The sequence below is a fragment of the Choristoneura fumiferana genome, chromosome 10 (genome assembly GCF_025370935.1).
Source record: "Choristoneura fumiferana chromosome 10, NRCan_CFum_1, whole genome shotgun sequence".
In the NCBI taxonomy this organism is placed as follows: Eukaryota; Metazoa; Arthropoda; class Insecta; order Lepidoptera; family Tortricidae; genus Choristoneura; species Choristoneura fumiferana.
The window spans coordinates 6,463,775-6,478,505 of record NC_133481.1 but is presented as its reverse complement, the minus strand read 5'-3'; the positions used below and the strand labels follow the sequence as shown (position 1 = coordinate 6,478,505).

Genomic DNA, 14,731 nt, shown 5'->3' with positions numbered 1-14,731 from the left:
ATTCATATTTCTGTATGCTTGTTTATTTATGCTTATATGAAAAAAAATATGAAAATTAATAACACTCCCATTGCAGCCGTTCGTTACGGAACGTAAAGAAACGGACCGCTAGTAAATTCTCTACGTTTAGTTAAGATAGTCTGTGAAACTTCGGTAATATTGCTTATTGCTGTTTGATCTGCAGGGCTACTACGAAACCTGAAACTCGAATTTCGTGTCGTGCGGTCCCTCTGACACTTATACTATTTAATACGAGAGCGAGGAGGACCGCACGACACGAACTTCGAGTTTCGCGAGTTTCGTAGTAGCCCTGCAGAATACCTGTTGAATATGCAGTAACAGTTTTGCTTATTTATATCCAAACCGGCAGTTTCCTTGATTATTAGTCTTACAGTCTTCCGTTTTACCCGCGTGATTGAGATACTCGAAGTAACTAAATGAGTTTCAGTCTCCATCCCTTCGCGCACAGCATAGGTATATAGACGCCGGCAAAGTTTCCGTTCCATATTGAGTTTAATGTTGCGTGAAAGCTCAGCTTTGCAATTTCAGTATTACCAACCTGTAACTTTCCTAAATGTGAACATCTTTGCGATTTGATATAATTTTCGCAACTACTCTTTGCAAACTTTACCGTTTCAAGGTTCAATAAAAAATACTATCCTATTTATCTATTTGTTCAGTCCACAATGGTCCACACCAATCGTCATTTATTTATGGTGTCCCCAGTAGTAGGTAGCGTCTCAGCAGGCTGCGCACGCGACCTCGTGTCATTGACCGCTCCCCGCCGGCCTGCGCCCGCGCCGCGCTACCAATAGGTGGCACGGAAACGGACTCTCCAACGCGGGAATATTTAAAAACAAACTTCTAGCTTCGTTAACGTCCACGCTGTCCTATTGAAAGTTATTAAATACACACAAATAGGTTCTTAATGTCTTAATAAAGAATCTATGTTAAAGTTGCAAGAGATTGTTAGAGATCTTAGTTTAAGGAACAACAACATTCAAACGGAAAGTCTATTTTTTTTTTCGATAGTTAACTACCATAACTGAACGATTCTTGTAACGTTCAATCAACTTTCTGTCCAATTACAATATTTTTATCCTTTTCTGAAAGTTCATAACTAGCAAAGAATTTTTTTAAGTTATAGGTACCATCGATATCATAAAAAATAATACAATTAAATTTTATCGGAAAAGTGGACGTAGAACAAGTTCCAAAGCTCAACATAGTACAACAACTAGCGAGTTATTCGATCGAAAGAAGGCTTCAAAGCTTTAAACGCGCTGTTGAAGTCCACTTAGGGTTGTCCTGACATGTCATGATTTTGATCCTTTGCCAGGATTGCGGCCGGCCTTGGCAAGTGTCAGGGTTTTTAGAAATAATCTCATTAAGTTAACAATAACTAATAAAATATATGTTTTCATAATACATTTATTACAAAGTTTATACAATTTTAATTAATGAAATGATAAATGTAAGTCGTTAGTAATCAACAAAACCAATAATATTTCTTACAAAACAATATTTGAGACATGCTATCTTGGTGGTGCGACCTACTCAATAAATATTTGAGACAGCTCTTAACTAAAATGTAATAATATTATAATGATTTTGTTTTCCTAATTTGAATTATTGACATTTATGAATGAATGAATGATTGATTTTGTATTAGTTTAGTGAAGTTTAATTTAATATAATTTAAATATAATTTAATTGTATTTGTTTTGTATTGTATTTTGTCATAATGGGATCATTGCCTAAATAAACAAATATATTATTATTATTAATAAAAATAGGATAAATTACAGCTAAGGAGATTTCATTATTTTTTTCCTTGTGACTCAATATCAGGACTTTTTGAGTGATATCAGGATTTTTATCGGGACAGTTAATTTTTCCATATGACAACCCTACGTCCACTGTTGTATAGAGGTTTCAATTTCAATTACTTAAACTTTATTTGCTTTTTCCGCATTATATTTCCTTCATATAGCTTCCTACTTGTCATAATAGATAGTGTTTCAGCTTATAACAATAAGGGAATACCAAGAAAGTGAAGTTATAAATATCTTTAAGAGTATAGAAATCATTTTTGAAACAAGCTAAAGGCTGGTAGTAGTATTGGACAGCAGTTTAAAACCGGACATGAAAAGAATTCGTTGGTCAAAATATTTAATTACTTGCCCATCTTTGGAAACTAGGACAAGAAAGAAAAAAATCAGCCCGGACTCTTCTTTGAAACCTTTTAAACTAGGACAAAGTCGAATAGATCTGGACTGATCTATGTATGTACCTCTACATACACTACTCCATTTTTTTGTTCTTTCGGGATTCAAGTATATTTTTTTATAAATTATTGGCCTGAAACGTTCATGGCGTGGAATGGAAAAAATACAAATGTCACCGTACTCATGCTATCCGAAAAGTACTATAAGTCCGAGCCAAGTCCATAAATTAAAAATATTTACTAATGTAGATGCATAAGAGCATATACTTTATGCATACAGTTCCAGCCAAGTCTATAACAATTATTCATATCCATTCTTCATAGACATATCAGCCCGACTAGGGATCGAACCCGCGATCGCCGCGAATTTATTTATTTATTTTCCATTGTTAAGTCATGTACATAGCAATTAAGGTGTTACAGAATATAAAAGTTAGACCATGACGCCCTGTAAGGCACACAATGTTGTCTTAAAAGTAAGAAAACTATAGTATGTCTTAATTACATTCACAAATTATGAAAATCTTTTTATTTAATTATTGTCGTCATTTTTAAAATAGCAAATAAGTTATAATTAATAATTACAAGATTAGATATTTAACTAAAAATTAATAAAGTAACAATACATTTTACAATTCCTGGTCAGTAATAATATTATAACTCTTCAAGTCGTCATCGTTTAAAAATCCTCAACAGAATAATAACATTTCGCAATTAATAATTTCTTTAATTCTTAAACACATTGTCACGAGTTTCTTGCTTTATTGAGTCAGGAATTTTGTTCATTATTACTATACATTTGTAATGTGGACCATTTTTGTACAAGGTTAAGTTAGATTTAGGTAACAATATTTATTTTTATACTGAATTCTAGTTCTTGCGTATCCTTTTTCATTTGAAATAAAGTTGCACGAACAAAAAGCTGCTTGCATTATATAAATACAAGGCAGTGGGCTGCAGCTATTGGGAATTCGTACATTAGCTAGGAATACATTTCTTTTGCAGAGTTGGGCCTCAGTGCAGGGGAGCCATGCGTGTTTATGCAGATAATTCTCAAAGTCAGTGTTCAATATATTTCATACGTCAAATTTTAATATTTGGGGCATCTCTATTGTAATTTTTATTATACAATGCCTCGAAAGTTTTTCCTTTATAGTTACCGTTCAGAAATTAAGAGATTAGCTTGTATTTTCAGGTGAGAAAATTAACAAAATCATGGGAAAAAATACATGTAGTTTTGAAAATTGGTACAGTTATACCTTGCAGTATCCAGATGAACAAACAAAAAGTCCTCAAGGGGGGTGGGGGCTGTGCTGAGGTTGTGGGGGGGATTGTTTTCTACATAAAATTTCCGTCAAATTTGGTCATCTTTATTTTTGCTCTACGATGAATACTTTAAGAGCTACAGGGTGTGTAACATCAACATCGGAAGCCATAGCAAAATGTTTTTGACAATATATCGTGCGCCCACTACTCAGCTTGATCTTAACATCCATCGATACTAGCTTTTTGTAAAATCCAGCACCAAGTCGAAAGCTGATCTCTCCCTTCTCCTCCCTACTAAAGGGTCAGCAAAATATCACGCATTACGAGTATTCCACCAACTACAAGAGTGGCTGAGTAACGAAATGCCTCCCGAAATGTGGGGTTGGAAGCGATGAGCCAATTACCACCACTGATCCTAGTCTAATATGCCTCCGCTGCTTAGGCTCGTGTACAAACGATGTAGGTACATGTAGATATCATAGAAGTAGAAGACGAAGATGTTGATGTAGAAGACGATGAATAAGATAATAAAGACAGACTGATTTGCTTCTTCTATTCTTAAATAAAAATTGAAAACTCATTTCGTTATTCTTAAATCGTCTACTTTTTAAATTTGTTAAAACTTACACAACCCGTAGCTCCTAAAGTATAAATCGTAGAGATAAAATGAATACGACCAAATTTGTAGGAAATTTTATGTAGAAACTTTTGTCCGAAGTAATCATAATGCTATTTGTACAGATATTCGAGATATGAGCAAAAACCTAAAAAAAGGTACCTACCTTCAACCCTCCCCTTAAACCGTCAGCACACCCCCCGACCCTTGAGGATTTTTAGAATGTTCATCCGGATACCAACTGTACCAATTTTCAAAACTATACGAGGTTTTTCCCCTGATTGCCCATATTCGGCTTTATTTGATCCTATAATTTACAGATATACAGTGAATTCGATGTCTGATCCCTTATCATTTCTACAGAATACATTCTTTAATGTAGCTATATTTTTTCCGATATACTTACATGAAATATTTTCCCTTGTCAAGTATTGATATCATAATATTCGCTATATCAAGTTTCAGCAATAAAAATGCTGTTAAAGTCGCACTTTGGATCTACAGGAATAATATTATGAATTCAATCACGACAAGAACCTTGAACTGATTTAATATAGGAGGTATCCTGTTTACCTTGTTTTTGTCGTTTAATTTCTCGTCATGTTTAGATTAAACACGTGTCAAAATGTTTCTAAGTATTCCACCTGTGGCATTTATGATAAGCTTGTACAAAACGGCTTTAAAATTACAGGCAAACTACGGATTGATGGAGAACCTCAGAAGGGGGGAGGATTTTTTATAGCTTTTATTTAGTTTGCTCTGTCGCGACTTCCGTTACTAGTAAACGGTATGTCTGTTCTGTTCTGCGCTTAATCAAATCCTGCAAGTTATATTTAACTGACTGCCAGTAGAGGGATTGTCTTGAATTTTAGTTACATTATTAATGTAGAAATGCAAGTAAGTACAGTCAACAAAAAGTATTTACAGTAGGCAAAACAAATCTTGTATTAAAGAAATCACTTATGGTATTATGTCCTCATTATTATTTCATCACTCTTAATTTTTTAATACTAATTAACAAGTCACTTTAGCGTTTTTCTGTGAAAAAGTTCGAAGTCTGACAACAAATATCTGAACACGACTCTTTTTTTAATGGCGTAGTTCAGAAGCGGGTTCAGATATTTTCGATCAAATTTTTGCTCACAAGTTTATGAACTCGACTGTACCTGATACCTAAACTGAAAAGGAATAATATTACACTCATAATTACAATTAGGTATAATGTTGTTGAACACCAGCGTACCTCATGAGATTAATGCAATGGCCAGAATATAATTACGGTGCATTAAATAGAAGCTTGGTTAGAATTATGTTGACCTTATTGATAGTGCATATTACTTTATTATGTTAGCTCGTTCATACTTGAATCCAGACTTAATTAGACAGAAGCTCTACTCGTACTTAGCGTTATTACAAAGGTACGTTTGAGTTCAGCAAATTGGCTGTCTGGAAACATGTTTTTGTATTGGCTTGCAGGAAATTTCATTTGCCTACATGATACACTATTTTTTTAATACTTATTGAATTTCTGAAATGGCTTGGAATCAGTTAGGCTTTTGTTAGAAGCTGCGACACAATTAAATTATACTTAAATTATAATGTGTTATAATATTATACACCTTTTGCAGGTGGTAGGACCTTGTGCAAGGTCCGCCCGGATTGCTACCACCATCTTGCTCGCTAATCCTGCCGTGAAGCAGTAGTGCTTGCACTGTTGTGTTTCGGCGTGGAGAGTAAGACAGCCGGTGAAATTACTGGCACTTGAGGTATCCTATCTTAGGACTCTAGGTTGGCAACGCATCTGCAATCCCCCTGATATTGCAGGTGTCTATGGACGGTGATGATGTCTTACCATCAGGAGACCCACTGGCTCGTTTGCCATCCAGTCGAATAAAAAAAACCAGTTTCGTAGTGTCCTAGTGGTTTGTTTGACCTATCGCCTCTCAAGCCGAGGTTCGTGGGTTTCAAACCCCGGCCCGCACCTCGTGAGTTTTTCGAAGCTCCTGTGCGAAATTACATTTGAAATTTACCACAAGCTTTACGGTGAAGGAAAACATCGTGAGGAAACCTGGACACAACTGTGAAGTTCCCAATGCGCACTGGGCCCGCGTGGGAACTAACGGCCCTAGCCCTCTAATTATGTGAGGAGGCCTGTGCCCAGCAGTCGTAGCTGTGGAATGGAGAGGATTTCGAGTAGGATTTTACTGGATTCCATTGGGAATTCTGAAAATTTCCGTCGTGATCTTCATTACGCTGTAATAAGAACACCGGTGAGAAATATCAGGATAAAAATATTGCAATGTAATGTATTGAACTGGAGGTTTACGCACGCGCACGCACGCACACACGCACACGCACACGCACGCACACACACAACGCACGCACACACACACACACACACACACACACACACACACACACACAGTAAAGTTGTGCTGCCAAGATATACCTAAGCTTGAATTTGTGTACAGCGAGTAGATTTATAATATTTTATCATGCATGCTTTGAAAATAAGATTCTTGCTTCAAATTTCATCTGTCATTATGCGCAAACACATCTTCATCTCGAATAAGAAAATTGCTGGAAAGCTTAGCGGAAAAGGTGAAAGGTCTGTGGGAGGTGTGAATAACCAACAGTTGCGCTAGTGCTTATAGTTGACCCGAAAAATTGCTTCGCCAACATAATACGTAGGTATTGCAGAGTACCGGTGTAGCGTGGATGGAGAAAATCCAAAGTTATTTTTATTTACGATTAATTCCTATCAGAAATTCTAATAAGTTAACAGGAAAGGAAGGTTTTTAATTGGATTTTTCTCAAAGAGCTTTCTGTGAATTGGATTCATAAATTTGCTAAATTGATTTCATAATGTCCTCCACGCAATAAATGGTCGGCTGTAGCTAGTAAGCCAGTACGCCTTTTATGCCTCTAAATTTTCTTTAACTTTAGATTATTCTAAAAATTGTTTATTCCTCGAAACTAAGTTGATCAGTTATGGTTGTTTTAGTTGTATTATCAAATGTATGAAACAATGAAGCATCTGAAGGTCTATGGGACAGGCTAGTGGGATAGTTCGTATAATTTTGACATTTGCGTCAATTTTGTGATTAGTTAATTACAAGCAAGACTGTAATGTAATTTTCTCTCCGTGTACCTGTTTTCTGTATCGCTTACTATTTCTGATGTACAATAAAGAGTCTTTGTATTGTATTGTATTGTAATGGCAAATAGACCTCTCGATACTAACGCCCTCTAGCGATATTTCGGCTGTCAAGAAACCCTCATTGAATGTGGACATCGTATTTTTGGACCTTTAAAATTAAACTGAAACAATTCGAAATATTCACATTTCCAAAATAAACTTTAAATAAAACACAATCTGGTTGAATTTTAAAATGAGAAAATTTCGAATTATTTCAGTTTAATTTTAAAGGTGCGTTTTGTAATTTTTGTTGTACTCTTTTTTTCTTGTTATTCGACTGGATAGCAAACGAGCAAGTGGGTCTCCTGATGGTAAGAGATCACCACCGCCCATAAACATCTGCAACACCAAGGGTATTGCAGATGCGTTGCCAACCAAGAGGCCTAAGATGGGATACCTCAAGTGCCAGTAATTTCACCGGCTGTCTTACTCTCCACGCCGAAACACAACAGTGCAAGCACTGCTTCTTCACGGCAGGATTAGCGAGCAAGATGGTGGTAGCAATCCGGGCGGACCTTGCACAAGGTCCTACCACCTACAACTCTGCTGCTGCACTCTGCTGTATATAAGTAGCATATTATTTACAAACTCTGCATTTCACTGCTTTATAAATGTAATCTCCAAATAAGTTTTCTCGCCTTGACATAAATTGACTCGTGTGCAAAAATCCTTTGTCTTTGGTTAAATTTTACAGTCGAAACATAATATATTTTGTTTGTTTGTTTGTTTATACTCTTTATTGTACAAAAAGGAAAAACAAAAAGGATCTAGAGCAAAACATTTGAATAAATTAAATATATAACACATAAATAAAACATGATTATATCTATAACTAAATATAAAATAAAATACATAAATACACACATATTTTAGGATACGAACGTACCTTTGATATTCATCACTTCATCAGAAATGAAAAGCAAACCCCTCTCTATGTGTAGGTACTTACATAATATGTGGAATCCACATTAATTAACTTGAGGATCCAGGTCATGTTCTAATCATTAGTGAAGCTCATGTTCTTTCCTAGAGGACATTGAGCCTTGCCCGTTATTATTCTCTTGAAAACTGGAGGCACGCCTCAACCCTATAGCAACAAATTACTTCCGTTTTCCTACTTCTAACCGTTCTCATATTTGACATGGTAGATATTGTTTATTTTTATCTCAGCCTAATATATATATTATTGTTACTTGTTATAATTCAAGATATTTGATTTCTCATGCTCGCTGTCTCGCAGGGTCTATTTTCTATGTTTATTTTCCTCGAGATCTTGACTTAATCTGTTAATGTTGCCAAAATGCACTGCTTGGCGGTTATCACACCGCCACCGCATCCTGCAGGGCTACTACGAAACTCTAAACTCGAAGTTCGGGTCGTGCGGTCCCTCTGACACTTATACTATTCAATAGGAGAGCGAGTACGATACGAACTTCGAGTTTCGAGTTTCGTAGTAGCCCTGCTGTTGCGGAGTGTGGAGCGACGAATTTACGTGCAGCGACGACACACCTCCGTATAAAGAAGTTTCGCAATATATTTTAACTCTCCGCGAACGGAGTCGCGGACAAAAGCTAGTCTCATAAACGCTGAAACGCTTAAACATGATTTGAATTCAGATAAAACGACAAAACCAAGTTTACTTTTCCACTATAATAGCTATAATTCCATTAATTCCTCTCCCTTCCAGCACTATTACACAAAACTTCTTTTTGTTTCGGTTGTTAATTTCATGTTTCCTTTTAGCTCGCGTACCTAACGGTGTTGTATATTTGGCAAGTGAGTGTATAATAGTTATAATAATTATGTTTATGTACTAATGTTAATGTCTTTCAAAGCCATAAAATAATTCATATGTTTCATTGTTTACAAATTTTCTATTTATGTAGTCTTATGTATAGTAATAAAACTGTGTAGTATATCTTTGTAGCGGTCCGAGGGTCACCAACGGTGCTGGCTGAAAATCAGCGCTGGGGTGTTTATTATTAACGCTTCAGCATTATGCTGAGCCAGTGTCCGATTCACAACCGCAATGACACATACTTTCCTACGTGTTGTCTATTTGTACTTAATACTATTGTTGTGTCTTGTGTTGTGAATAAATGTATTTTCTTTCTTTCTTTTTTCTTTCTTTTCCAATTAAGGGTCTGCAGTACCGTACTGCTTACGCCTTCAATCCTGTCATCGCGCAAGCACTTCGTAACCGTTAATTAAATAGGCAAAGTTAATACAAAGAGTCAACAACGTTTTCTTTTTCAGCGGTTTGGTGGGCGCGGGCGGAGGATGAAGGCCACGACGCTCGGGAAGGCGACGACGTTACGTTGCGTTGTCGCTTCGCGCTCGAGCCGCTTGCCGGGGAGTCCCTCACATACTACTGGGTCCGCAGCACTGCGAGTGGACACGACAATGTCGCCATCGGGAACATACCGCTCGAGACCAACTACCAGTAAGTATAATTTAGGCTATAGACATGCTAGGTCCAGGATGAAATTGAGCGGTGTTGTCCTAGCTAGCTATAAGATATAGCCCTATAACTGTTGAAAACACTGACCTTTTTGTCTCAAAACAGCCCCATAGGAATTTGACGATCGACGTATAGCTTTACGCCCCTGCCGTAATAAAATATGTCGTATTGCCAAGCCCACAACATATCAGGGTACTTGAAAATGCGATGGCGTTGGCTTCTGCAACTGCGATATGTCTGTCCTGTTTATTTTTAAACTTGCAGACATATGTACTCGTAGATAGAAATTTAAGCTTTATATTGATGTACTTTGCTTAATTTGCTTTATAGACAAGTAAATCGCCAAAGTATTGGTTACGGTCCCAGGTGTAGAGTTGTGTTTAGTAGACCCATTATTTTCTTAATTCCTGTTGCATTTTACGAGCATGTCAACTACTAAATGGCCATTAAACTCGAGCTCTTTACTGAATATGTAGTATACAATATTTGGTTTGCATATAGCGGCATCCCTTTCGCGACTTAGCGTTTCAGTTTCGGACCAGAGACAATATCGGTCTTTCATTCACTTGTAAACCATTGAGACTCAGCTCTGAGAAATAAACGTCGTGGTACCAATTTCGACGATTCAGTTTAGGTGCCTAAATTGAACTGCTCTGCGTTTGGATTGTTTATGAAAATATCATGGTTCATGGTAGGCCCCCAGAGTTGTATATAACTCTTAAGTACTAGCTAGAAATTTCATACTTTTTGACGTTCATGTGAAAATGATAACTTGGGAGTGTTGTATGTAACATGACAAATACATTTGGAATGGGCTAATTATTACTTTTTATTTGATCCTCCTCCATATTTTTGAAATATTATAATTCGCGTCAATAAGCGTCAGCCATTTTGAAATATTATAATATACTCTATTAGGTACTCTGGCAGTTTTAACGAATCTAATGACCTGATATGTTAAACCATGCAGTCGTTAGGCTACAGAGAAGACCAAAGAAATTGACATACCTACATACACAGTGGAGTGCAGTGAGAGCCTGCCCTCATGACAGCGCTAGTGTTGCCTAACCTGTTACTGTACATACATACATACGCTCGAAAAACATAACCCTCCTTTGGGTAGTCGGGGTAAAAATACATTTACATGGGCATTAAGTCAAATTAAGCCACATGTCGTATACGTAGTGCCACCAGAGTTAAGGTCACGCACATGTCATGTAATGACATCGGGATTTTGTCATTTACTCATTAATTTCATTCATTATCCTTTTGTGCAATCAGTTCTTCAAGTAGCTGTGTGAGTAATCGTAATCATTCACTTCAACTCTCGTGCTCGTGGCACTCCTATACATGAGACACTCATCATTTTGGAGTCATTTCAGGACAGTTTGTGCACAATACTTGTCCCTGGCAATAATGTCTGAATTAGTTTTAACAATAAATCCGAAGCTGAAGTTAAACTAGTAAAGAAAGGCTGTCGTAGTTTTCACGACAGTTTTCGCCTCTGCAACAACTAATTCAGGAAATACCTAGTTACTTTCGGAATCTATCGTCAAGCCCCAAGTTTCATAATGGAATAGAAATTTCTTGGCCACACAATATGTCAGAAAGATAGCCTGCATGTCTTCAGATTAAAATTTGCCTCCGGTATGTGCTCAAAGATTATACTGCCTTAAGCTCTGAATAAGTTTTTAATTATGCTGCTTGAAAATTTTGGTTCAAAACAGCAATTTCGAATCTGTGAATACGTTGATAGTGTATGGTAACGATAGTTTACCGTAAAGTTACACAAACCTGTTCATGTATCAAGCTCTATGCAGCACAAACTATTGTTTGTACAGTTCAAGCGTGGGGGTTAAAGTTAAAAGGTAATTATTCATGTTTTCCAATAATGTACCTACGGGCATTTTCATCGTAACAAAATTTATAATACCTACATCTCTTTGTGTTGTATCATATTATTTACAATATAATACGATTAACAAGGTAAAAGTCATATAGTAAAAGGCTTGCTCTTTTCGGAAACCTTTTTGTAACGTGATGCTGTAATTTCTTTCGTTAGTGCAATGTTTAGCTATAGTTTTCTAAAAAAGACCGGACTTGACTTGTATGTCGCTGTTGGTTGAAGCAAACTTTTAGAGAACTACCAATCAATCACTCTTAGGTACATATCTTTTTCATATTTAATAATTGTAATCTTTAATTACATTAATCATTACCACATACAAAATAGGAATCTAAGAATAGATTTTTTTACATTGTTTAATGATTATGATTGGTTATTTGGAGTCTTTTTGTATTTTTTTTTTATTTTTTTTTTCTGGTCTGGGTGAGCGGTTGGTTCCGATAGAATGTGACGTCTCTCGATGAGAGCGAAAAACATAGATGTCGCTAGTGCTGCTGCATAAGTAGCGTAGTAGAAATAAGCAACCTGAGATATGTATGCATAGGAAAAATTCGTGTCTAAATTCCTGTCCAGCGGTGGTGTAGGGGTTAAAGCACGCAGCACGGATTGCTGAGGACCTGGGTTCGATTCCCAGCGCTGGTCTCTTTTTCTGGTTTTTCTGTGCATCCATGTCTCAGTTTGTATTTTCGATATTGTTTAATGATATTAACATCAGCCATAATTCCTACTCTACGTGGTTTGGTTGCATTCGATATTTGATTTGATTTTAGAATCAACAACAGTAACAGTCCAAACTGTAATAGCCGAAACGGAAACAATATCAAATAATTGCTTACAGTTTCTAAATCCCATTAACAACTTCGAATTACCGTAGAAAACTTTGCATGTCACTAGAATAGTAAACAGCAAAATAAGGAAATTCAGGGGCGAGCTTTAAAGTAGCGTTTAACTTTCAGAATCACGTACGCGCCGTCGGAGGGTCGGTACGACTTGTTGGTTGCCAACGTGTCGTACGACCGCGACAACGGTCGGTTCGAGTGTCGCGTGAAGGCGGGCGGCTCTGGACGGACGCTACACTCGCAGGTAAACGTTACGACTCAGAAATACGTGAAAATATTCATAATTTAACATACTTACGTACACAGTTACGTGTACGAAACGTTGTGACCGGTGTAGTGGATGGGAAGAGGTCTCGTGGTCGCACCCAATCCGTTGGTCTGACCAGATTCGCACCGCTCTTGACTCTACAGTTCACAACGCACTCCACACTGCCAGACACAGAAATAGAGAAAGTGATGCAGAAGGGAGGTCACGACCCTCAATACTGAGGAATACGACACAAGGAGGAGGAAACGATACTCAACTTAAGAGTAGTAAACGTTAATTGGCGTCCTAAATATTGAAATTCCCGCATTAAACTATCGAAACATTTACATTTCTGTATTGAAATACACTAGTCTAGTTTGTATTACAATGATAGATACCTAAGTAAAATGTTTAAAATTCTTGAATGTACCAAATCTGGCAGCTGAAGTTTGTTTACATTTAGTTAAATACCTATCCAAATCAAGTATTAATAGTGGGTATGTGACTCTCACTCCTACTCTCACTCTTATCAAGTCCTTTACGACAGTCACGGGAGGAGAAGGATCCCTCCTATTCCATAACCGGGCACGGGCAGCACGGCCAAAAACTATATTATAGAGAGTTTCCCCTTTGCCTATCTATATGCATAATTATTATTATTATTATTCGACTGGATGGCAAACGAGCAAGTGGGTCTCCTGATGGTAAGATATCACCACCGCCCATAAACACCTGGAACACCAGGGGGATTGCAGATGCGTTGTCAACCTAGAGGCCTAAGGTGGGATACCTCAAGTGCCAGTAATTTCACCGGCTGTCTTACTCTCCACGCTGCTTCACGGCAGGATTAGCGAGCAAGATGGTGGTAACAATCCGGGCGGACCTTGCACAAGGTCCTACCACCTGCAATTTTACGTGTATATTTTTATTTTAAAATATGACTTATTTATAGGGTCACGCGCTGGTGGTGTTAACACACCCACGGGCACCGCTGCTGTCCCCCGGCGCCCGCGCAGAAGCACAGGAAGGCCGAGAGATCAAGCTCGCTTGCTCTAGCTCTGGAGGGTCGCCGGAGCCTGACATCAAGTAAGCGCAAATTGAAAAATTGTTCTTTCTAGGGTTCCGTACCTCAAACGGAAAAAACCTGAATCCTTATAGGAACACACGTGCCTCTGTCTGTCCGTGTTCCATAGCCTATTTGCTCCGAAAGTACTGAACTGATTGAGTTTAAATACGGTATACGTAAGTCGGTAATAAATGAGTTTTGTTGCATACATTTTGTTTAGGAGCAGAGCTCTGCTAACATGTTACATGACATGCGTAACGTAGTACATGCGTCCATGCGTATCATATTGAAGGCTGTTGCGTTTAACAGTCGACTCTGTACGATGTATTTATGTCATGCGGAAGTGGAGGTGGGTTTGATTTTTGTATGTTTTCAAGCATCAGTGCTGTTTGGTGAACAGGTGACATCAGGTCTCCTGTTCTCAACCTTCGAACGCTTTCTGCACACGGCGCTCTTAACCAAATAGTAAAAAAGACCTATCTAAGTAGATAAATTGTTTACACATTTTACACACAAACAGGACTACGATTTATTTACCTTTTATGACTGCTACGAGTATGATCGATTGTTATCAAGTTATCATTCCGTGACCGTGATCGTTGTAATGCGATTTAGAACGCCGGGTCTACATAGTACATGAACGGTAAATAATGGTCAACGTGGGATTCAATGAACATTAACATTGGATTTCCCTCACTCGTTAGAGTTGTTCAAAAAATCTTTCTGAATTTCATCTGTATGTTTTTGCCAATAAACAGGGAAGTATTTGTCAAGCCATGTAGTAAAATTTACACACATTTTCATGTATTTGATCGAAATCAGTTTAGTAGTTAAGCGTAAGAGGTAACCGACAGACAGACAGATATGGATAAGGAAGGAAGGATGGGTGGATTAATAGCATTCG

At 37.4% G+C, this 14,731-nt stretch overlaps 1 protein-coding gene across 2 annotated transcripts in view; it reads left to right on the top strand.

The window, feature by feature from the left end:
• ed (hemicentin protein echinoid) overlaps positions 1 to 14,731 on the top strand; it is an 88,229-nt gene that overhangs the window by 34,217 nt on the left and 39,281 nt on the right. For both annotated transcript variants that reach the window (XM_074093224.1, XM_074093225.1), the window contains exons 2-4: positions 9,565 to 9,751; positions 12,632 to 12,758; positions 13,714 to 13,847. In XM_074093224.1, the coding sequence (XP_073949325.1) occupies positions 9,565 to 9,751; positions 12,632 to 12,758; positions 13,714 to 13,847 (448 nt within the window). The remainder of the gene's footprint in view (positions 1 to 9,564; positions 9,752 to 12,631; positions 12,759 to 13,713; positions 13,848 to 14,731) is intronic.